The sequence below is a fragment of the Mercenaria mercenaria genome, chromosome 8 (assembly GCF_021730395.1).
Source record: "Mercenaria mercenaria strain notata chromosome 8, MADL_Memer_1, whole genome shotgun sequence".
Taxonomy (NCBI): domain Eukaryota; kingdom Metazoa; phylum Mollusca; class Bivalvia; order Venerida; family Veneridae; genus Mercenaria; species Mercenaria mercenaria.
In genome coordinates, this window is record NC_069368.1 from 50391452 (window position 1) to 50418281 (window position 26830).

The 26830-nt window shown below is 34.1% G+C and overlaps 1 protein-coding gene across 1 annotated transcript; it reads right to left on the bottom strand.

Annotated features, from left to right (window-relative positions):
• Window positions 1-7216: 7216 nt before the first annotated feature.
• Window positions 7217-26523, bottom strand: LOC123566372 (uncharacterized). Its single transcript, XM_053549145.1, has 7 exons — window positions 26291-26523; window positions 25636-26095; window positions 25189-25257; window positions 24242-24359; window positions 20905-23898; window positions 9208-9664; window positions 7217-9070 (listed from the first exon to the last, which is right to left on the bottom strand). The coding sequence occupies exons 2-7, from the start codon at window positions 26038-26040 to the stop codon at window positions 7366-7368; spliced, it is 5748 nt and encodes a 1915-aa protein (XP_053405120.1). The 5' UTR covers window positions 26041-26095; window positions 26291-26523; the 3' UTR covers window positions 7217-7365.
• Window positions 26524-26830: the final 307 nt, after the last annotated feature.

The following is a 26830-nucleotide window of genomic DNA, read 5'->3' on the forward strand; positions in this document are numbered from 1 at the left end:
CTGCGTTCAGACTGAAGGTTGACAATGACTAGTCTGGTAGTCAAATTATTCAAAAGACGTAATGTTCTTGGCAGTAAGAAATTTTTACAAAATTTGGAACGATAACGCTTTTATTAAATTAATTAGACCGTTTGAAAAAAGTAAGATATTTCAATGAGGAATATGATTTAGATTTCATTTGAAGTTGTAGAATATTTTGCAAAAAAAAAACTGCTAATTATTCTTGAAATACTTTTTTGGAATAGTGCTATTGGATCTATTACATCTGTCGAGATTAATAATCATCGAAAAAAAGAATTCTCCCTTAAAGTAAACGGCGTGAAGAATTATCCTTTATTATATTTGGCGGGAATCGGACACGATTTCTCCGTGCAATATTCATATTTATATTTATAGCAACTAAAAAGTAGTCATGTCAACAAAAGACGATGAAAACAATCGTTTGAAGCATTCTAAAGTATATTTTTAAGCGTAAATTGTCAGCCTTTTAAAAACAAGTGGGGTAATTTAAAAGGTGGCAGGAACTAGATACATGTCTTGTCTGTCTATTAGTACATTTTAAATGGACTCCGCATGCATTTTGAAGCAGCCCTTGATTTTGAAAAAACATGACCAATTTTGTTATAAAATTCGTCATGGTACGACTTATGAAAGAGTCATAGTCGAAGTTTGACTATATGGTCATATACTTCGTTCCCAAGACGAATCCATTGGTATATACTTTTTATATGTTTTGTTCAGTAACAAACCCGCAAATCTAAATTATTTAGACCCACTCTTTTTCCGATAGAATTAACCTTTAAACTGCGAGTTTCACGCCCCTAGGCGGGATAAAATTATGTTTGTTGTGTTTCATTCATTGTACATCTTAGTCTTTCCTCATCGTTTATCTTGAAATTATCATATAGAGCCCTGATTAGACATTAATCAGAATAATCGTCTTGATAACATCTGAGCTAAGTTTGAAACTCATGAAAGTCATTTCTGATGAACAACTACGTAAATCTAAATTTAAGCACAACATTGTGTATACAATACATTTCATTCCATATACTGAAACTTAGAGGTCAATTTCGCATATGGGTCATGATCAATCAATAATAAAGTCACTAAATACAACAATAAGAATCTTGCTCACATTACAAAGGCAATGTTTTTTCTCCAACACCCATGAAACCCTACCAAGCTGTCTGTTTGCCTAGGGTGTACAACAAAGACACAAGCATCGTTATATCATCTTCTGTTCTTTCAGTACTACGTACACTGCTTTGTTTGGCGCGGAGTTTCCTTTTGCTGCAACGTTCGTACTTGTACTATATACTATCTGTATTGCTAGACAGATCAGCGGAACAGACTAGTTTGTGTGTTCTACTCAACTGAAATAGCTGACCAATCGGGCACCCCCCTCGCCCCCCCCCCCCCCCCTTATTAACCCGAATCCATCTAGTATCACCAAGCAGTTCCGTCAAATGTTACTGTAAGAATTCTATTTAAAAACAAGAGAACAGACCGAAACGTTCAAATGTAATAATATCTGAAAAGTAGATCCCTCGGAAGCACCGAAAACAAGGCAAACAGTGAAAATTGCAGACTCGGTTTGATTGAGTCTGTTCATGAGCAGTAAACTTGTTTTTGCCTTGTTTTCTTTGCAATAAACAAGTGGCGACCTGAGAACTAGCTAACCTATCCTAAACAGAACAAAGAGATTTTTTCTAATGGAGATGGACTGCACAGTTATAAGCTATTGGAAATTATAAGTTCAAATCTATCTGTCTATCGGACCCCTATCTATATATCTATGTATACCGCCACGCCCTCTTTTCGAGTACTATGTGCAGGTGCGCGTCTGTGCGAGAAATTTAAAAGAAGAAATGTAAATCTATATCATAATTTAAATGTAAAAAATATAGGAAAACGCTTATGGAAGACAATTAAATAAATCAAACTAAGATTCTTGGCACAAATTGGTACAGTTGTTGTTATAATTAATTTTGCCCCCGAGCTTAATTTTTTGTGGCTGGTTTTGTCTTTGAAGTGATAAGGTTCAAAATTAGATCTTATAGCTACTGATCTTTCTACAATACGTGTAGCTCATAATAAACGGGTCGCTGACTAGCTTTTTATAAACAGCTTACTTTGTATATAATCTGAATTTGTTTTAAGCTATGTATTAAAACGGTAAACGTCAACGTCGTTCTTTGGGAAATTGTCAGTTTTTAGATATGTTTAAAATACTTTAAATTGACTTAAAATTACATTTTTTTGGTAAATACTGCTGAAAATTGAACTTAGATTTGTTAACAGCCTCTTCATTGTATATAATCCGCGTTCAGCTACAATTTTCAGGTACAATTTTCTAACTGTGGGAACGTTTCGTATTTGTACTTGCAGGTATAATTTTATTACTTTAGTTGTATCCGTTTCTTTTTGACTGATATAGTTCGCTTTATCATTTAGTTAACCTTTAGTTCACGAATATGACGTAATTCTCTAGTTTCTTAATTGCGGAGAAAGTTTAGAAAATGTTAAAGGAATATGGAATAACAGCATTCTAGTGTTTAATTTGAATTTAAAAGATAGCTTGAACACACGGACCGTTGGAATTGCAGCATTTTTAGTTTTGAATTTGTTCTTAAGTGCTATTTATTTAACGGGAGCAATATGTTTGATCTATATGAAATTAGTCAGAATATTTGTCTTCATGAATAAAAAAAAAGTCTGTAAAAAGATCCTGAAGTCTAAATCAATTTCAATATTGTTTATCTGGGATTAAAAACTAGGTCACTATGTCAAATCATAGGAAAACTTTTTAACCATCTAAAACCCTAGTAGCCTACATTTGACCAAGTTTCAAACTTGTCCGACATTTTGTTAAGAAATTCATTCTGACCAAGTCGCATACGATTGGACCATAACTGTGATCTCTAGAGTGTTAAATCGAAACTGTTTACTTCAGACAACGACGATGGACGGCGGACATGGGGCGATCACATTAGCTCATCTTGACCACCTTGTCTCTGATGCATATCTTGTAATGTTGAAGAATATTTCAATAAAGTGGAAGGACAGTAGATCACAAACTTTTGGCGATATGTATAACACAATTTTTTCTAATAGACAGACGGGCGGGCAATCAAAGCCAAATCTATATCCCTCACTGCAAAGTGGTGGCATAATAAGCCACACCTTATCATCATTAAGGGCATGCATTTTCTACAGCACATAATTTAATCTAATTATGTAGAGATGCCCTACTTTAAATAGCGAGCGTCCTAGGTGTCCACAGTCCACTTCGTCTATATTCGCAAATGTGTAATATTATATAACGCTAAATCATTACTCATCGATGTGGGTTCGAGCCTCACTCGGGGCGTTGAATTCTTCATGTGAGGAAGCCACCCAGCCGGCTTACGGAAAGTCAGTAGTTCTACCCATGTGCCCGCTCGTGATGAAATAGTGCACGAAGGGGCACCTGGGGTCTTCCACCATCAAAGGTGGAAGTTGCTATATGACCTATATTGTGTCGGTACATGTGACGTTAAACCCAACCAATTCATTACAGGCAAATCAGCTAACTCGTCATTAGATATTTAGCAGTTATCTTAAAAATACTTAAAAGTACTACAGTGATATTAAGGGTGAACACAGAAAAATATATTTTGGATGAAATGTTTAACTTTCAGCAAAACCAAAGCATGACGTCAGATAAATGTATTCAATTGGCGACTTCATCCAACTTTGTAAAGTCACTAAGATAAGGCAACATATCTACAATGCACAAACTAACGTACTATGGAAATAAGATGAAATAACACGCCCTATGAAAGAACATTTAATAGTTGTGTGATATTATACCATTTCCTCGTACAAATTAATATTAACACCTCTGTTTTCTTATAAATGTTGTTCACTTATTAAAAAAATGATTTTCTACAAATGGGATGAGGTAGTGAAATAGATAAAATATCTTCCCTAGTTTGATTTTTATGTAATTTTAATACGTGAGTAATAACATGTTGTTTTAAAGGTATGCTAGATTTCAAAACTGTGCTATTTGTTGAAATACTGGCAAAATAGTAAATGGCGAGTTAGCGTTTTGTTAAGTGTATATACCCTGTGACTTTTAACACTTATATGACCTTACGATGCGTTTTTGTGTATAACTCTATCTTTGTTGATTGGATACAAGCGCGTGATCTATTTAAATCTATAAATATAAATTATATCAAGTACTGCAGAAAACTATAATATAAGTATTTAACAAATGGCATTTTTAAATCTACAATTTGCGTATCAGGGTTATAGAGAGTAGTAGAGGCATGGAACCTTATAGGAATGTAATTCAATATAATATGTTATGGCAGCTATCCTGTACCTCCATTTGTTAACAGCTAGGATAAAGCAGAGAATACCTGAATTTACATTTTGTTTATTTAAAATGACATGTCATCTGTACAATATATAACATTATAAAACAGGAAACAAAAGGCAACAAACAGTTTGCATGAAAAAAAACTAACAAAACTTCACTTTGAAATATTAACATTCACTACATTTACTTTATAAATATCTCACTTATCAAATGCGCTATTAATATTATACGTATGAGCTATTTGTAACAAAACAAACGCCAAATTATTATAACACATGTATGGGAAATAAACACAAATGTGCCTCAAATCTACGACGAACACTACGTGACCTCACAGTCATTAACCAGGAATTAACTTTATCTAAATGGTCACTGGAATGCAGTGATGTACACATGGGCTTGAAATCCTTGTCATCGATAGAGTTTATATATTAGTAATCTAAATGGTCATTTTGAATGGAAACAGGCTAATTAGGACTGCTTGATCATTGAACATTCATCAGCGACGTTCATGACTAGAACTATTTTGTAGCGTATGAACATCTTTTTGATGTGATAAGGATTTTTTTAATTCAACGTCGCACCGACACATGATAGGTCATATGGCGACTTTCCAGCTTTAATGGTGGAGGAAGACCCCAGGTGCATTATTTCATCACGAGCGGGCATCTGTGTAGAACCACCGACCTTCCGTAAGCCAGCTGGATGGCTTCCTCACATGAAGAATTCAAGGCCCCGAGTGAGGCTCGAACCCACATCGATGAGGGGCAAGTGATTTGAAGTCAGCGACCTTAACCACTCGGCCACGGAGAATAAAATACAGATTATATGATTGTCAGAATTATACTCATAACTCGGGTGGCGGATAAACCCGTCCCAAAAATTGTTGGCATGCTAACTAATTTATTCTGAAAGTTTTTAACAAACCATGTAAAAGAAATTTCAATTTGAAGAAAATGATTTAAAAAGTTACTGAAATCAGATTTCTTTAGAATTAAGTATAGTATCACTAGTATTGTTTGAATTTAAAAGAAATCAGGAAAAGGTGAGTCAACCATTAGAGTTTATGAAATTCTATTTAGCATGTGAAATTGTGCATCTATCTGGTTTCTTTCACTGAGCAGATCTTTACAGCCCCCCCTCTCCCCTCTCTCTCCTCTCAGTATTTTTTAACTTCCAGTTTCTTGCTCTTTTTTCACCTTTTCTTCTCTATAGAACTATTTAGTCTCGGATTATGAAATGTTAGACTTCATAGAAAGTTAAACACGTAAGATGTGCGAATAAAACATTTTCCTAATGTAGAACTTACAAATGTTGTAGTTAATAAAGAGTACAAAAAACACATTTTGTTCCGAAAATTTAAAGCAATAAATTCACTAGTTATTGTTTTTGCCACTGACCTTTTTAGTACAGTGCCCCACTATTTTCATTTGTATGTTATGTCTACGTTTTATTACACTTTATGTACTATGTGTAATTGTCCTTTATATGTTTTTCCATACACGTATTGCAATACGGTTTCATTGCATTTTCTCGTAAACCTATTTGCATGTAGAGGGCTGTATGGATGGCTTGGTTCCTTGAAAAAGGCCTTTTCTCTTAGACTTTTCATCCTTGTTTTATTTTCTTGATACATTTTATGTCCATTCTTAGACACTATTCAACAGACGACACAAGCACACGCCTTTTACGTTTTTCGATGACCTAATATATTTGTCTGTTAGAAAGACCTGTTAAATTTTCTTCAAATACTTCTATATAAAACTGTTTTGTCTTGGATTATGAATTGTTAAAATTATTGAAAGTTAAACACACAGAGCAAGATTATATCACAAACAAACGAATAAAAGAATTTCCACGTGTAAAACTAACAAATAGTGTAGCTATATGTAATTAGGACGAATACAACAACAATAAACATTTCTGGTACCTTTCAGTGGAAATAACTGGATTACTGCATTAGAGTCAATGTTTGACTAGTTTTCGCCTTTGTCACTAAACTTTCCAGTCTTATGCCCCACTGTATTCATTTGTCATTTTGCTCTTTTTTATTACATTTTATGTATTATGCGTGCATTTCCGTGAAGTGCCGATTCATACATGTACTGAAGTACGGATTCATTCTACGGGGTTGCTTTTTAAGAACTCGACAGTTACTATAATTGGTTCTCATCCTTTCTACAAGTTATCTTCATAAATGTAATTGAAAAGAATGTCGATTTTTGCTCTTGTCCTACCGGCTGGGCTTACTTACGTCTAGCTATACAGTTTAAGATACTAGAAACATTTGTATCAGGCAACAAAACGATTTTTATTAATCGTCGCTGTCCTCGTCATCAGTCTCATCATTGGTATCCCAACACGTCTCTTCATAACCCATATAAACATCATCATCATCATAATCATCTTCTTCGTCGTCGTCGTCGTCATGGACATCATCACCATCATCATCATCCATTTCGTCGAAGGTATCTCCAAAGCTTCCTTCACCTGAACTGCAATTTTCATCTTCTGATGTATTTCCGCTGCCAATGTTTGAACTCACTGGCTTAGCTAATAGCAACTGCTTTCGAGAAATTAGTCCGGTTGGTCGGTAATGCAGTTTAATGACTGCCCCGGTTTTGTTCTTCAAACCTGGTAGCAATTCAACAAATTCTGGATCCCATTCGGCAAGAAGCATTTCAGCATATTTTGACTCTTCTATCTTTTTTAGCGATGTCCTATTTTTCTTTCGTTTTAGTAAATGGAAAACAGTATCCCCTCTTTTTGTTATTTTTGTTGGATTGGCTCCATTTTCTAGAAGTTTCTTAATAAGTGTTATATTCATTTTGTCGCAGGCTACATGAAGTGGTGTTTTTCCGAATCTATCCACCGCGTTCACATCCGAATGTTCGATAAGCTTAGTAGCTACTTCGGGCAATTCTTTATGGATTGCAGCATGTAATGGTGTATAACCTTGTTTTTGAGGTTTTCTTTTGTCCGTTTTAGGAAAATCAAGTAATTTCTTCGCAAGGTTCGCGTGTCCTTTCATGATTGCAAAGAATAAAGGTGTTTGGCCATAGAAGTCTTGGATATTGGGATTTGCCTCCATGGTAATCAATGCTGCTAAAAGTCGCACATTTTTCTTCCAAATTGCTACATGGAATAATGACATACCCTTTATGATAGACTTTTTTTCCATACGATGATATACGAAGCGTTTCTTGTATTTTGTCAAAAAGATACAGCCTCTTTACTATTTTCACATTACCCTGTATTGCGGCCATGTGTATTGGGTATTGTCCCCGATAATCTTTGGTTTTAAGTGATGCACCTTTATTGATCAACTTGTTTACAAGATCTTCATTTCCTAGATCAACTGCTAAATGCAGTGGAGTTCTCTTATATTTGCCTCCTCTAACATCGAGAGGAGCTCCGGCTTCAAGCAGTGCTTCTATTATCTCAGCGTGCTTATAAAGTATCGCTTTATGAAGTGCTGTCATTTTAGCGGTATTCTGGACTCCAGTGTCAGCGCCAAACGTAAGCATACACAAAACTGCTTCTCGTAGACCTTTTCGTGCAGCGACAATAAGTGGATAGTTCCCATTGATAGCGTTTCCTCTATCATTTACGTCTACACCGGGGTGCTGGAGTAGCATTTTCAACAGTTCGACACTTTTATGTGCTGCAATGTAGATCACATCTCCTGTGACTTTTGCTCCATTTTCCAACAGAAATTGTATCGACTCTCTCTGCTTGGAATGTGCCGCCAGTAGCAACGATACTGAAGGATCGAAATTTTCCATCTCCATGATTTCTCTTCTGATAACCTCTTTTGCAAAAACAAAAGCCCCACTGTACCATGCGTATCCCATAAGGCACATATCAAGCTTCTGCATTGAAATCCCGTAGTCAAGAAAATAACCCTGCATTGTCATAATTGGGACAGAGAAAACGTCTGGAACAAGATTCTTTTCGACAACATGATCTATTAATTCATTCAGAAATTTGGCTGAGCGAAATGCTTTATGTTTGATAATCCCAAAGTCAATTTTATTGACTATTTTAATAACATTACTCCTCTGTCCCCGTCTCTGCAGCATTTGAAATTCATCAACATCCGGCGTTTCAGTTAGTTCGTTACAGTCTCTCCGCAAAATCATATCCGTGCATTTTTCAGCGAGGCAACGCATTTTTCCTTCCTTTAAAGTATCTTTAAATTCATCTCGTGACGACTCATCGATGGAAACACGCTCCATCAAAAAATCTCGTGGGCATACTTCAACAGTTTCTTCTAATTTCTTGTTCCCAACAACTATACCGACCATATCACCTATGACGTTATGGCTGAATGTATACTCCTCTGTCGTTTGATTGAAAACGAGATATCCTCCCACATGTGACTCAAGAGACAATCTCATCATATCAAGAAACTCTCTATTCAAGTCAAAGCCAAATACTGAAACCATCCGTTTGATATGATTCGAAACGGTTGTGACATTCCTCAGCTCATGTTGAGATAGCCGCTTGTTTTCTTTCGCCCAAACAGTGACAAGAGCCATGAACTTATCTTTATTTTTGCCTTTGTATAGTTCTTCTAAATACCTCTTGAAATGTGAGGCAGGTTTTTCGCAAAATACTGCCCCGGTATCAAACATTTCATTATTTCTTACAAACATAGAAGCACACTCTGGAAATCCAAAAAAAAGTCCTCGCCGCCTTCAGATCTCCCTTCTGATGCTTTTATACAGTCCTTGATTTCTTCACTGGACATATGTTTGCCACTTTTGGTGGCTAGGATTTTGAGAATATTATGTCTTTCATCATGCGATAGATCGGAGGAAGTCAGTAGAAACACGGATCCGTTCTCATGTTTAAACATACCAGGCAATGAAGTAATTTCTTCCTTTGATTCTTCAAATATGTAATGTCGTGATGTAATGATAACTCGTAAATAGCCTTTCCTGGCTGCTCTTTCTATTTCCAGCAAATATCGTTTCCAGTCACTTAACAGTCCTTGATCTAAAGCACCGTCACCAAATATGTCGTCTATGATGACAGTATTCAACAACTTCAAGTCAAGCTCGGAAGAAAGTTTACGCCAATCAGAAGGTCCGGACAAGTTTACACAGTTATTGATGTGACTCATATCCAGGGCTAATATGGCAGCCATAGCAGATTTACCTTCGCCGGGATGTCCGGTCAAAACGACTATTCGTTTCTTCTCTAGAATATCTTTTGCCTTTCCATATGCGCTCGTTTCTACATACTGTTTACTGTCTTTATAATCTTCGAGAAAGATCTTTGTGTTTGCTATAAGTAGATAAAAGGGGTTAAAACTTATAAAACTAGCTTCTCTTTTATGTCTAATCATTAGTTTTGGTTTTAAATATATGCATTTCCTAAAAATACCGTTTAAAGGAATGAAATATTTTTACCCAAAAACAGAACCCTTTAACAACAGTGTTTAAGAAAATAAATTCAAGATCTGAAGTGACTGAAATCCACAAAGCATATTTAGAAAAAAGTGTTGAACCCACTTACGCAAGTATTGCACTAAACAATATGATGAACATGGTCATGTTTTGATGAATTATCAAATGTAATCTTGTTTTGATGCAAATATTACCTCTCAGACTCCTCATTTCTTGTGAAACTAAGTCATGTTTTCTTGTTTTTACCGCATCAATTTTCCGCTGTTGGTCACTTTGGCTGATATTGCATTTCGCCGCAAGTCGAAGCATAACCTTAAAATGATAATATATTATTAGATATTTGGAGAAAACCGATGTTTTGATATTAAAAATGACGACATAAGTAGTTAAATATTAATTCCATATAGGAATAATGTCATTTAAATACCAATAATACACAATGTCAAAAGGCGGAAATATTGGATAGCTTGGATGTTTACACACAAAACGTAAGATATTATAAAGCCAATATAGAAAACCTCTATATGATGGTAATTTGGAGATTATGAGCAAATATATTTCATGTAGATATAAAAGACACATTCTAAGCACGCTTTCTCTTGGCAAATTACGTTCAATGACATTTTCGAATGTGCCGCCTTTGTTTATGCGCCACATTTGTTGGAAAAATGTATCAAATAAACAAAATGAATTCATCATGGAAATATCATTGTTATGTGTGAAAACAAAGAAGTAATACAATTTATTTTTATAGCTCTTTGGTGAAAACAAGACTACATAAATTACATTTTAAAAAGATTAATTCCATACAAATTTAAAGACCATGTTTCAGGCATGAAAAACTAATAATACATTGCCCTAAAATAATATTTCAAAATGGTGGTAACTCAAAAAAGTTCTGTATCCTGATGCATCAATAATACATTGCCCTAAAATAATATTTCAAAATGGCGGTAACTTAAAAAAAAGTTCTGTATTCTGATGCATCGACGTGATGCGAATTAAATATTACAGTTTACATTTCTATTATGTTTTCTACAATTTTTAGCAAAAATACCGTGAAAGCGCATTGCCCAATAAAACATCTTTAATCAAAACTTGTCTTCTGTATGACAAGAGCTTAATGCTAACAGTGCCATCTGTATTTCAGTCCCGTGTAAGCAATTTAATTACAAATGTAATGATAAGCATACCTTTTCAAGCAAAGTCCACTTTGAAAAATACTCTGACTGCTCGAGGAAAGCAATTGTTTTGTGTTGCATCTAAAATATTGAAACAAACTGAACATTGATTAAAACTGACAATGTTAAAATATTTGAAAAGTTAGACAGATCATTTTTTGCAAAACTAGCATTGCATATTGTAAGTAGATACCTGTCGAAAGTAATATACAGCAATTGACACACACAATAACAGTGTTATGCATATATGTATATTGTTTTGAACTTTAAATTTCTGGCCAATCCTGCATGGCTACTAACAAACAAAGAGAAATAGTATAGCAATGGAAAAAAAGCTTTTAAAATAAGTTTGCAATGGATTTAATGACAATAAACGTAAATATACTTACCTTAACAGCCAGTCACCTATCGGAAACCGAAAGTTGAAATATTATTTAATCATTTACTTCCGCTTTCAAATTCAGTTAAATTGAAATATTATCACATAAATACAAACTAAAGAGTGTAGCATGCAGAAATAAGCGATAAATGATAACAAACATGGACATAAAAAAACAAGGAAAAAATCCAACAGCACAACTATAGATATTTTCACGCATGCGCGGTCTAAGCATTATATCATGATCTTTAACCCTACGTTACCCGGCTAGATTTTATCTATGTCATACAGCTGATAATTTAAAAAAAACAGTATTTTGTCGTTTACGTTTTTCCTATTTTGTATTGTAGATATCAGCTATTGATATGACACTAACTTAGCAAAAATGATTCTGTCTATTACAAGGTCCTTAAATTTTCATTTGCACTTTACAATAAGAATTTTCTGCGAAATAAATACATTCTGTCATAAAACTACATTCAAAGTTTAAAACCCTTAGTTTAGTTTTAGTTTAATTATATAACAGAAGCATACAAGTAACAACATCAAACTCTGGAATGTTTAAAAGTTCCTACTGTAGAAGAATATTTCATTTAACTACAATTAAACGATTTACTTTCGATTGTGCAGGCCGTGTTCAGCGTCAAGATGTAAAACAAACTTATAAAAGCAACAGGCTCCCAGTAACTATATGAAATTGTTGTTGTTGTTGTTGTTGTTGTTAAAGAATGAACGAGGTTGCCATTAATGCGTTTGTGATACCAAGATCAGAAATTTTGAATTATCTAGGGCTCAAGACGAAAACCCCAAAAAGAACATGTTGTTACTCTGCCTCATGTGGAACAGTGGCATATGGAATAATCTGCTACACAACTTAATTAATTAGAAAACACAATTGTCACTCAACAACAAATTTGCAATGAAATTTAAACAAAAAAAAAAGGAAAAAGCATTTGCTCAAGAATGTTGACGTATTTGTTTTCCATCACAGTGAAAGCAACCAGTAGGATGATATCTAGTATTATCAAACCTTATAATGGTAAGTCATATCATACAGCGATACATTTATGACTGAAGCTTTGTCGTTCTTTCATCATGCCTTAAACCAACATTTTCCTGAATTAACTAGGTTTGGTGCTAAACATAACACAAAACTCTGCATATTTGATGCAAAACAAAATTCTAAGATCTTCTCAGTTCAAAAATGAAACTCAAAATTATAGTTACGATGAGTTACATAGGCTACTTCAAGATCCTCGAGGTCAGAGTCCTTCGTTCCCCTTATGAATGTTAATGTGCAATTACATCTGAATGAAAATGAGACAGAAACAGAATGTCAGTCATAGGTTTGTCATGGATTCAACAAGAAAACTGCAATGAAAATTAGGTAATAGCGACTAGAAAAACTGGGAACAATCTGAATTCACAATGATGGCCATAAATGTCTATAAATCTTATTTCTGAGCCAGTTTCACAAAGTGACAAGCCTTTTTTCATATCTGTAAACGAGGAGATTCCGGTTCGAATGACTTCATCGATTTGTGCTGAACAAAATATTTAAATGAGAGTTCAATGTAGAAAACGGTTTAATGAATGTATTTGGATATATAAGAATCATAATGAGCATAATAAAATATGACAGGTTGGTCAAAATAATCTTAAAGCTTATTAAGATACCGAAGGTTAATATGAACACAAATCTTCACCAGCTAAACATCTTCAAAGAACATATACTACTACCGCATTGTATCAGATTCAAGGGCATATGATTAGTACCTATCTGTAGCATACTAAATATTCAATATATTTTATATGTAATTAATAGAAGACACAAATAATAAAGCAGAAGCAGAAAAAATAATGAAATAATTCAAATTATTTCCTTATTAAAATCTAAGCAAAAAGCGAAGGAAACTGCTATTTTATAGAAAACATAAGCAAATTACTGGCAACTGTAAAGCCTAATAACACAACAAATGCAGTACAGAAACATGCACATAATTTTGCACCGACAAATAAAATAGGATCTGAACACACACAAAAAACAACAACAAAAAACATGCAACACATATACAGCAATATCATAAATACAAAACAAGCAATATCTAACGGTGCATTAGTGATGTAATCAAGCATTGTTGGTGCAATAAGAACAGAGGCAGCTCCGTACTTTCCTAGCTCCAGTCAACTATGGAACTGAATTATGTTCGATGTATCTCTAAAATGTTCCAATAAGGAGTCTCAGATCTTGGAAGCAAAGAAATGCAACGAGTTGGTACTATATGTGTGTTTACCTGTGATACTTCTGAAGCGTGTTTACTTAGGTTAACTACCTGAGTCACAGAAGGGAAACACTGATTACACAGTCCCAACCCTCCCCCTTCCCCACTACCAAATAGGCTGTTCAGGAAGCTATTGCCCATCTTTCACTTAGATCATTCATCTTAAGATATTTACTTCTGATATCAAATGTAAATGACTTTACTAAATATATATATTAGTTGTGCTTAAACAAGCACGTAAAATGATGAAGATATTTACGTCCTTGACATTAATAATTAAATGCCGTGCAGTAACAGTCGTTAATTAAAAAAAACTTTACACATGTTATACATGTTTTATTACTGTGTAGATATGCATGTACTGTTTTAAACCTGGTGCATAATACAGTTAGTACGCAATTTGTTGATTTTATGTTTACATCAACCACGTGTATAGTTACTCCACATATCTTCAAATCTATGGTGGCATATTTCTGTCACGATATAGCTTGGTAGCTATCGCGATACTTAAACAATTTATCTTGATAAAGTTTTCTGAAAAGATTATCTCAATAGACGAAAGATTCCTGGAAATATTATTACGATAATTTACATTATTTTCTCGATATTTTTTTGCGTAAGTGCCTACAGCTGCCATTTATTAGCAAGATAGCTATTTCGATACTTTCAGCAATTTTCTTGATATTTCGAACTTTTCTGAAAACTTTACCTCAATAGCCTAAAGTTTCCTGGAAATAAAAAGCATATCTTGATAACAATATTTTTTGCGACAGTGTTTTCAGAAAAATGCAAAACTTTTCTTGAAAGTTTAGAATATTATCGTGATAACTACCAGGTATCTCGTGGCAGTTTCAAGCACTAACGCGAAATTTTGTGCTAAAATATTTTCAAAAAACAAATAAAATACATATCTAGAAAATATTATGTTGTGCTGAAATGTTTTCAGAAAAAAAGTACAAATTTCTTGAAAAGTTTGCAATACTATCGTATTAGCTACCCAGCTATCTCGTGGCAAAAATATGCCACCATTGTACGGTATGGTACGGGAATATGAAAATCGATGTAGCTCATTGCAGAGTTGGAGCGGTCTTCTGCACATTCAAGTGCGCTCCAAGTGATAATCAATTGGAGCGCACGACAAAAATACGCAAATTATTGCATGTTCGTACGCATTAAGTGTGTAATATATATGATATACTGACTAAAGGTTAGGGTTAGTATCACCATGGTTACAAAATATATACATTTAAGGGGACGCATATTGCTACATTCACAGTTCATACAGAAATGAGGAAGGGGTGCATACTCAAGAAATTGATGGTGGGAAGATAAAAATCATATTCCTAACTTGATATAATACTGATGGACACCTGTAATATTCAGTCCTTTGTGGATAAGGATGTGGTACTATGAATGTAATAGGAAAACAGAGGTCTTTCTGAAAGTACATTCAACACAAAATATTAAGCTTTTGTATAAGGAAAAAACAGGTGTTTTACAATACCAGTGTAACAAATAATGTTGAAGGGATGAGATTTTCTTTCTAATGCACCAGGTTTGCTCAAACATGTAAAAATTTAACGCCACGTCATTTCAACTCGGGATGGACGCCATCTTTCTCATTGATAAAAAATGTAAACAAAAAAATCAGAGTGGGATTAGCATTGCAAGGGCATAACATGACATTCTACACAATGAATACCTTAGTACAGGTATCTAAGATGCTACACAGGTCTGTTGGGTTAAATACATAACGTCGATCATTTGAAATTGATCTTGAAAAAGTGGTTAATTTTAGTTTATTTACATGGTTTCTAATTTTCCCACGACTTCTCGGCGATTCACTGCAAAAAGTATTACTGCGCCGGGCGAACGGTAACTCTAACAATCAACGGGAGACAACTTAGGTGTCAGCATGTGTATGATTTTTTTTTAAAACTTGTCGATGTCTATAATTTCTTATCAAATAACGAATCCTATTCAGATTCTGAAAATTATTAATTGCTATGGACATTTATCAAAAAATTATTACTTACAGTGGACTAATTGCGAATCGAACTCATTTCCGCTTTCAGTTGTGAGGCACTTCCGTTATAATTTTAGACAACAATAACAAAATACAATACGAATCAATAAAGTCACATATAAACCGACTGCTACTCAGATCAGTGTACGTGTAGTTGTTATAACAACATCATACTTGTTCATTACGTTATGAGATAAAGTTTTTCTTGAATTGTATTATCAATTAATTAAGTTAGGAACTTGTCTGACCCCGATTTTTACGTGAATGACAGCAGTCTCGTGCAACTCGTGCAAACAGAGTTATGAAAAGTATGGTGGAGAATTTAAGGACACATTATAAATAGCAATAAAGTGAGGATAATTGTATATTCGTTGAGTTTTGATCATTGACATTCCTGCTGTGTATTAGTAAGTTTTGTGAATGAGATTAGAAAGGTTCTTTTGCATATATACACATTGACTGGACCTCTCAACTAAATTTCATACCTTATTTTGGGAATTTTTAAGACAATACATTTTTAAAAATTTGTTGAATGTGTTTTGACATTAAAGTGCGTTGTAGTTCATGAATACCAAGTTGAAAATTAATAATGGAACCATTTCTAGGCCCTTATTGCAAGCCACTCGACTTCTGTAACAAGAAATGTTTAATGTATTAAGGGGAATATACTCTGGTAGTTTTGGAATGTGGCCTTCCTTGCCCACCTTATCTTTTCATATGCACTACTTTGTAAACAAACTAAGTACTGTGTTTTAGCTTACATATGCAAAATGAAAATAAAGACAGTGAACTTGTTTCACTTTTTTTCTTTAAATAAGAATCTGTAGGATATTGATAAGTGTTTGGACAAGGTAAAGAGCTATCATTTTCGCACAAAAAATTATTAATTGTTGACTTTGAATGTACACAATAAGTTGTATGTAATTCAACAATAACTTTCTTGTTCGAGTTTTTTTTTCATTTTTATTTTAGTGAGCAATCCTTTGTGTATTTATAACAGTTGAAACAGTATCCATTTCATGTACCAAAACTTTGTACTTTTTTTGCATGTTAATTTTATCATACCCCACACACTTTTTTCTAATTTCAAAGTCTGCGTCCCCTTAAAGTACTTTTAGTTCAAATTGCTTGAATCCGGTACCCTTAGTTAACGGATATGAAGCAATTCTCTAGTTTCTTAATTGCGGGGAAATATTAAAAATGTTAAATGAGTATGGAATAACAGATTTTTTAGTCTTTGGTTTGAATTAATCGTTCATTATTGCAATTAAAAGATAGCTTGAACAAACGGACCTATGGAATTGCAGCATTTTTAGTTTTGAATTTGTTCTTAATTGCTATTTAAAGATAACGGGAGCAATATATGTTTGATCTATATGAAATTAGTCAGAATATTTGTCGTCATGAATAATAAAATCTGTAAAAAGATCATGAAGTCTAAATCAATTTCAATATTGTTTATCTGGGATTATACGATTGGACCATAACTGTGATCCCTGGAGTGTTAAATCGAAACTGTTTATTTCAGACAACGACGACGGACGGCGGAAACGGGGCGATCACATAAGCTCATCCTGACCATCTTGTCTCTGATGCATATCTTGTAATGTTGAAGAATATTTCAATAAAGTGGAAGGACAGTAGCTCACAAACTTTGGCGATATGTATAACACATTTTTTCTTATGGACAGACGGACTAGCCAAATCTATATCTCCCATTGCAAAGTGGTTGCTTAGTAAGTCACACCTTGTCATCATTTAGGGCATGCATTTTCTACCGCACATAATTTAATGTTATTGCGTTGAGATGTCCTGCTTTAAATAACGATCGTCCTAGATGTCCACAGTCTACTTCGTCTAAATTCGCAAATGTCTATTATTATATAAAGCCAATTCATTAATCATCGATGTGGGTTCGAGCTACACTCGGGGCGTTGAATTCTTCATGTGAAGAAGCCATCCAGCTGGCTTACGGAAGGTCAGTGGTTCTACCCAGGTGTCCGCTCGTGATGAAATAGTGCACGATGGGGTACCAGGGGTCTTCCTCCACCATCAAAGCTGGAAGTTGCCATATGACCTATATTGTGTCGGTACAGGTGACGTTAAACCCAACCAATTCATTACAGGCAAATCAGCTAACCCGTCATTAGTTATTTAGCAGTTATCTTGAAAATACTTAAAGTACTACTTTGAAATTAAGAGTGCACACAAAAAATATATTTAGGATGAAATGTCTAACTTTCAACAAAACCAAAATATGATGTCAGATAAATTTATTAATTTGACGACTTCATCCAACTTTGGAAATTCACTAAGATAAGGGAATATACCTACAATGCACAAATTAGCGAAAACGTACTGTGGAAATAAGACGAAATAACACGCCCTATAAAAGAACATTTAATAGTTGTGTGATATTATACCATTAACTCGTACAAATTAATATTAACACCTCTGTTTTCTTAATGTTGTTCACTCATTTCGAAAAAAAAGTTGTTTTTTTTTCACAAATGGGATGAGGTAGTTGAGTGGATAAAATATCTTTCCTTCTTTTGATATTTTTGTATGTAATTTTAATACGTTAGTAAGAACATGTTGTTTTTAAAGGTAAGCTAGATTTTAAAACTGTATGGTATTTGTTGAAATACTGGCAAAATACTAAATGATGAGTTAGCGTTTTGTTAAGTATATATACCCTGTAACTCTAACACACACGGTGCGTTTTTGTGTATAACTATCTTTGTTAAATGGATACAAGCGCGTGATCTATTTAAATCTATAAATATAAATTGCAGAAAAATATAATATCAGTATTTAACAAATGGCATTTTTACATCTACACTTTGCGTATCAGGGTTATAGAGAGTAGTAGAGGCATGGAACCTTATAGGAATGTAATTCAATATACTATGTTACGGCAACTATCCTGTAACTCCATTTGTTAACAGCTAGGATAAAGCAGAGAATACCTGAATTTACATTTTGTTTATTAAAAATGACATGTCACCTGTACAAAATGTAACATTATAAAACAGAAAGCAAAAAGCAACAAACAGTTTGCATGAAAAAAAAAAACTAACAAAACTTCACTTTGAAATATTAACATTCACTACATTTACTTTATAAATATCTCACTTATCAAATGCGCTATTAATATTATACGTATGAGCTATTTGTAACAAAACAAATGCCAAATCATTATAACACATGTATGGGAAATAAACACAAATGTGCCTCAAATCTAAGACGAACACTACGTGACCTCACAGTTATTAACCAGGAATTAACATTATCTAAATGGTCACTGGAATACAGTGATGTACACATGGGCTTGAAATCCTTGTCATAGATAGAGTTTATATATTAGTAATCTAAATGGTCATTTTGAATGGAGACAGGCTAATTAGGACTGCTTGATCATTGAACATTCATCAGCGACGTTCATGACTAGAACTATTTTGTAGCGTATGAACATCTTTTTGATGTGATAAGTAATAAAATACAGATTATATGATTGTCAGAAATATACTCATAACTCGGGTGGCGGATAAAGCCGTCCCAAAAATTGTTTGCATGCTAACTAATTTATTCTGAAAGTTTTTAACAACCCGTGTAAAAGAAATTTCAATTTGAAGAAAATGATTTAAAAAATTGCTGAAATTTACAACTCAAACAAAATCGTTTAGAAATAATCTATCATTTTGAAATATAAAAAAAATCCTAAATATACACCCTCGGATTTCTTAGCATGATGTATAGTATCACTGGTATATTTGAATTAAAAAGATATCAGGAAAAGTTGGTTCAACGATTAGAGTTTATGAAATTCTATTCAGCATGTGAAATTGTACATCTGGTTTCTTTCACTGAGCAGATCTTTACAGCCACCCAAACCCCTCTCTCTCCTCTCAGTATTGTTTAATTTCAAGTTTCTTGCTCTTTTTTCACGGTTTCTTCTACATAAAACTATTTAGTCTCGGATAGTATGAAATGTTAGACTTCATAGAAAGTTAAACACATAAGATGTGCGAATAAAACACTTTCCTCATGTAGAACTTACAAATGTTGTAGCTAATAAAGAGTACAAAAAACACATTTTGTTTCTGTAAAATTTAAAGCAATAAATTCACTAGTTATTGTTTTTGCCACTAACCGTTTTAGTACAGTGCCCCACTATTTTCATTTGTATGTTTTGTCTACGATTTATTACACTTTATGCACTATGTGTGCTTGTCCTCTACACGTATCGCAGTACGGTTTCATTGCATTTTCTCGTAAACCTATTTGCATATAGAGTGCTGTATGGATGACTGGGTTCTTTGGTTGTGGCCTTTCCTGTTGGACTTCTGACCTTGTTTTCTTTTCTTGATACATTTTATGTCCGTCCGTAGACATTATTCAACAGACGACAAAAACACACGTTTTTCATGACCACATACATTTGTCTGTCACAAAGACCTGTACAATTTCCTTCTAATAATTCTATAAAAAATTAATTTGTCTTGGCATATAAAATGTTAAACATCATAGAATATTTAACACATGTCCATTCTTAGACACTATTCAACAGATGACACAAGCACACGCCTTTTAGGTTTTTCGATGACCTTACATATTTGTCTGTTAGAAAGACCTGTACAATTTTCTTCAAATACTTCTATAATATTATAAAACTATTTTGTCTTGGATTTTGAATTGTTAGACATTATTGAAAGTTAAACACACACAGCAAGATTATATCAAAACAAACGAATAAAAGAATTTCCACGTGTAAAACTAACAAATAGTGTAGCTACATGTAATTAAGACGAATACAACAACAATAAACATTTCTGGTACCTTTCAGTGGAATAACTGGATTACTGCGCTAGAGTCAATGTTTGACTAGTTTTCGCCTTTGTCACTAAACTTTCCAGTCTTGTGCCCCATTGTATTCATTTGTCATTTTGCTCTTTTTTATTACATTTTATGTATTATGCGTGCATTTCCGTGAAGTGCCGATTCATACATGTACTGAAGTACGGATTCATTCTACGGGGTTGCTTTTTAAGAACTCGGCAGTTACTATAATTGGTTCTCATCCTTTCTACAAGTTATCTTCATAAATGTAATTGAAAAGAATGTCGATTTTTGCTGTTGCCCTACCGGCTGGGCTAACAAAACGTCTAGCTATACAGTTTAAGATACTGGAAACATTTATACGTCCCAACGATTGTAAAAGCATCAGGCAACAAAATGATTTTTAATAAAAATCATCGCTGTCCTCGTCATCAGTCTCATCATCGGTATCCCAACAGGTCTCTTCATTACCCATATCAACATCATCGTTATCATCATCATAATCATCTTCGTCTTCGTCGTCATCATCATCATCATCATCATCATCATCATCATCGTCATCATCATCAATTTCGCCGAAGTCATCTGCAAAGCTTCTTTCACCTGAACTGCAATTTTCATCTTCTGATGTATTTACGCCGCCAATGTTTGAGCTCATTGGCTTAGCTAATAGCAACTGCTTTCGAGAAATTAGTCCGGTTGGTCGGTAATGCAGTTCAATGACGGCTCCGGTTTTGTTCTTCAAGCCTGGTAGCAATTCAACAAATTCTGGATCCCATTCGGCAAGAAGCATTTCAGCATATTTTGACTCTTCTATCTTTTTTAGCGATGTTCTATTTTTCTTTCGTTTTAGAAAATGAAAAACGGTATCCCCTCTTTTTGTTATTTGTCTCGGATTGCCTCCATTTTCTAGAAGTTTCTTAATAAGTGTTATATTCATTTTGTCGCAGGCTACATGAAGTGGTGTTTTTCCGAATCTATCCGACGTGTTCACATCCGAATGTTCAATAAGCTTAGCAGCAACTTCGGGCAATTCTTTATGGATTGCAGCATGTAATGGTGTATAACCTTGTTTTTGAGGTTTTCTTTTGTCCGTTTTAGGAAAATCAATTAATTTCTTGGCAAGGTTCGCATGTCCTTTCATGATTGCAAAGAATAAAGGTGTTTGGCCATAGAAGTCTTGGATATTGGGATTTGCCTCCATGGTAATCAATGCTTCTAAAAGTCGCACATTTTTCTTCCAAATTGCTACATGGAATAATGACATACCCTTTATGATAGACTTTTTTCCATACGATGATATACGAAGCGTTCCTTGTGTTTTGTCAAAATGATATAGCCGTTTCACTATATTCACATTACCCTGTATTGCGGCCATGTGTATTGGGTATTGTCCCCGATAATCTTTGGTTTTAAGTGATGCACCTTTGTTGATCAGCTGGTTTACAAGATCTTCATTTCCTAGATCAACTGCTAAATGCAGTGGAGTTCTCTTATATTTGCCTCCTCTAACATCGAGAGGAGCACCGGCTTCAAGCAATGCTTCTATTATCTCAGCGTGCCTATAAAGTATCGCTTTATGTAGTGCTGTCATTTTTGCGGTATTCTGGACTCTAGTGTCAGCGCCAAACGTAAGCATACACAAAACTGCTTCTCGTAGACCTTTTCGTGCAGCGACAATAAGTGGATAGTTTCCATTGATAGCGTTTCCTCTATCATTTACGTCTACACCGGGGTGCTGGAGTAGCATTTTCAACAGTTCGACACTTTTATGTGCTGCAATGTAGATCACGTCTCCTGTGACTTTTGCTCCATTTTCTAACAGAAAATGTATCGACTCTCTCTGCTTGGAATGTGCCGCCAGTAGCAACGATACTGAAGGATCGAAATTTTCCATCTCCATGATTTCTCTTCTGATAACCTCTTTTGCAAAAACAGAAGCCCCACTGTACCATGCGTATCCCATAAGGCACATATCAAGCTTCTGCATTGAAATCCCGTAGTCAAGAAAATATCCCTGCATTGTCATAATTGGGACAGAGAAAACATCTGGAACCAGATTCTTTTCGACAACATGATCTATAAAATCATTCACAAATTTGGCTGAGCGAAATGCTTTATGTTTGATAATCCCAAAGTCAATTTTATTGACTATTTCAATAACATTACTCCTCTGTCCCCGTCTCTGCAGCTTTTGAAATTCATCAACATCCGGCGTTTCGGTTAGTTCGTTACAGTCTCTCCGCAAAATCATATTCGTGCATTTTTCAGCGAGGCAACGCATTTTTCCTTCCTTTAAAGTAACTTTAAATTCATCTCGTGACGACTCATCGATGGAAACATGCTCCATCAAAAAATCTCGTGGGCATACCTCAACAGTTTCTTCTAATTTCTTGTTTCCAACAACTATACCGACCATATCACCTATAACGTTATGGCTGAATGTATACTCCTCTGTCGTTTGATTGAAAACGAGATATCCGCCGACATGTGATTCAAGAGACAATCTCATCATATCAAGAAACTCTCTATTCAAGACAAAGTCAAATGCTGAAACCATCCGTTTGATATGATTCGAAACCGTTGCGACTTTCCTCAACTCATGTTGAGATAGCCGTTTGTTTTCTTTCGCCCAGACAGTGACAAGAGCCATAAACTTATCTTTATTTTTTCCTTTGTAAAGTTCTTCTAGATATCTCTTGAAAAGTGAGGCAGGTTTTTTGAAAAATGCTGCCCCGGTATGAAACATTTCATTATTTCTAACAAACATAGAAGCACATTCTGGAAATCCAAAAACAAAGTCCTCGACGCCTTCAGATCGCCCTTCTGATGCTTTGATACAGTCATTGATTTTATCAATGGACATTTGTTTGTCACTTTTTGTGGCTAGGACATTGAGAATATTATGTCTTTCGTCATGCGATAGGTCAGAAGAAGTGAGAAGAAGCACGGATCCGTTCTCATTTTTAAACATACCAGGCAATGAAGAAATTTCTTCCTTTGATTCTTCAAATATGTAATGTCGTGATGTAATTATAACTCGTAAATAGCTGTTCCTCGTTGCTCTTTCTATTTCCGGCAAATATCGTTTCCAGTCACTTAACAGTCCTTGATCTAAAGCACCGTCACCAAATATGTCGTCTATGATGACAGTATTCAACAACTTCAAGTGAAGCTCGGAAGAAAGCATACGCCAATCAGAAGGTCCGGACAAGTTTACACAGTTATTGATGTGGCTCATATCCAGGGCTAATCTGGCAGCCATAGCAGTTTTGCCTTCGCCGGGATGACCGGTCAAAACGACAATTCGTTTTTTCTCTAGAATATCTTTTGCCTTTCCGAATGCGCTCGTTTCTACATACTGTTTACTGTCTTTAAAATCTTCCAGAAAGATCCCTGTGTGTGCTAGAGGTAGGTAAAAGGGTTTAAAACTTATAAAACTAGCTGCTCTTTCATTTCTATTCATTGGTCTTGGTTTAAAATATATGCACTTTCTAAATATAACGTTTAAAGTAATGAAATACTTTTACCCAAAATCAGATACCTCTTACAGCACTGTCTAAGAGGAAACTTTGAAAAAGTATATTCATGATTTGAAGCGACTAAAATCCACAAAGTATATTTTAAAGAACTGTTGAATTTTAGGTTTTAATACCACTTACGCAAGTACTTGCACTAAACAATTTGGTGAACATGTCCTTGGTTTAATGAATTATCAAATGAAATCTTGTTTTGATGCAAATATTACCTCTCAGACTCATCATTTCTTGTGAAACTAAGTCATGTTTTCTTGTTTTTACCGCATCAATTTTCTGCTTTTGGTCACTTAGGCTGATATTGCATTTCGCCGCAAGTCGAAGCATAACCTTTAAATAATAATACATTACTAAATGTTAAAAGAAAACCATGTTTTGATATTGAAAATGACGACATCAGTAGTTAAACATTAATTCCATAGCAATAATGTCACATAAATACCAATAATACACAATGTCAAAATGAGGAAATATTTGATGCCTGGGATTTTTACACACAAAAAGTAAGATATGATAAATCCAAGATAGAACACCTCCATTGTCCAAATGTTTCAACATTAGAGTCCCTTTCTATAACTCTTATTTCCGTAACAAAAATTATCGACTAGAATGGTCAATTTATATTTCAGTAAGATTCTTGGTCACGTAAATATTTGCAAATTCATGGTGGATAACACCACAGTAAGGTTGCAATAGATATAGGATGGTAATTTGGAGATAATGAAGACATAGATCATGTAGATCTAAAGAGACACATTGTAAGCACGCTTTCCCTTGGCAAATTACATTCAGTACTATTTTCGATTGTGCTGCCTTTGTTAATCCGCCATATTTTATGAAAAATAAAATGTATCAAATAAAGAAATACAAATTAAATCATGGAAATATTGTTATATGTGAAAATTAGATTAAATCGCAAGTTCATTACATTTTACAAAGATTATATATATTCCATACAAATTTAAAGACCATGTTTCAGGCATGAAAAACTAATAATACATTGCCCTAAAATAATATTTCAAAATGGCGTTAACTCGAAAAAGTTCTGTATCCTGATGCATCGACGTGATGCGAAGTAAATATTGCAGTTTCTAATATGTTTTCTACAATTTTAGCAAAAATACCGTGAAAGCGCATTGCCCAATAAAAACATCTTTACCTTTTCAAGCAAAGTCCATATGGAAAGAAACTCTGACTGCTCGAGGGAAGCGATTGTTTTATGTTGCATCTAAAATATTGAAAGAAACTTGCACATTAATCAAAACTGACAATGCTAAAATATTTGGAAAGTTAATCACATTATGTAAATATTTCCTAAATAGAAGTTTGTGTAGGATATATAGAAAACTTTAATAAGATATCAAATAATTCAATGTATCAACAGTTAAATTTGAGATACCTATAATTGAGAAACATGCACTGTGTATAAGATATTGTTTTCTGAAATGAAAGAATTAAGCCAAATTTGTATATGTTTAAAAGAGAATCTTCAAAGAATTGTTTCATGTATGGTTTGCATACACTATATACATGTATATCAAAGTTGTAATATGGCATTTGATTTGTGAACTGCAAAATTTGGATAATGTTTCCACAATCTGCTAACCTTATTCCTCACATTTTTTATTCTGACAATATCAGCTTCTACATCTACTACTGCGTCTGGTATATTGCTGATTTCTTTCACATTCCACCACTGTGATGCTGTGTTGAGACCGCTGATAGTTCTTAATAGGTAAAATAGCAACGAAATATCAAAGGTATTTGAATCCGGTTGATTCTTTTGTGGATAAAGTTGATCATAATTTGTTCTGACGATAATGTTGCCTTTCTTTGCTTTCTGTATCGTCGAAAAGTACTTCTGGAGCGTAGCTTGAAGCTGATTTGGGGGAACATAATGATCGAAGATTGCTTTTAATATAGATGTACCCTCTTGTACTAACAGGAAGTGAAGTCGGAGATAGTACGCTTCCTTTGTCTCTGGATCAATAGCACCTCCTCCAGAAGCCATTGCTTGTAACACTACTGTTTTTACAATACTAGCATTGCATATTGTAAGTAGATACCTGTCGGAAGTAATGTACAGCAATTGACACACACAATTACAGTGTTATGCATATATGTATATTGTTTTGAACTTTAAATTTCCGGCCAATCCTGCATGGCTACTAACAAACAAAGAGAAATAGTATAGCAGTGGAAAAAAACTTTTAAAATCAGTTTTCAATGGATTTAATGGCAATAAACGTAAATATACATACCTTAACAGCTAGTCACTATCGGAAACCGAAAGTTGAAATATTATTTAATCATTTACGTCCGCTTTCAAATTCAGTTAAATTGAAATATTATCACATAAATACAAACTAAAGAGTGTAGCATGCAGAAATAAGCGATAAATGATAACAAACATGGACATAAAAAAACAAGGAAAAAATCCAACAGCACAACTATAGATATTTTCACGCATGCGCGGTCTAAGCATTATATCATGATCTTTAAACCTACGTTACCCGGCTAGATTTTATCTATGTCATACAGTTGATAATTTACAAAAAAGTATTTTGCCGTGTACATTTTTCCTATTTTGTATTGTAGATATCAGCTATTTTCAGACTTTTATAGACACTGACTTATCAATAATGATTCTGCCTAATACAAGGTCCTTCTTAAACTTTCATTTGTATATAAATGGCTATACTTTACAGTAGGAATTTCCTGCGAAATAAATACATTCTGTCATAAAACGACATTCAAAATTTAAAACCCTTAGTTTAGTTTTAGTTTAATTATTTAACAGA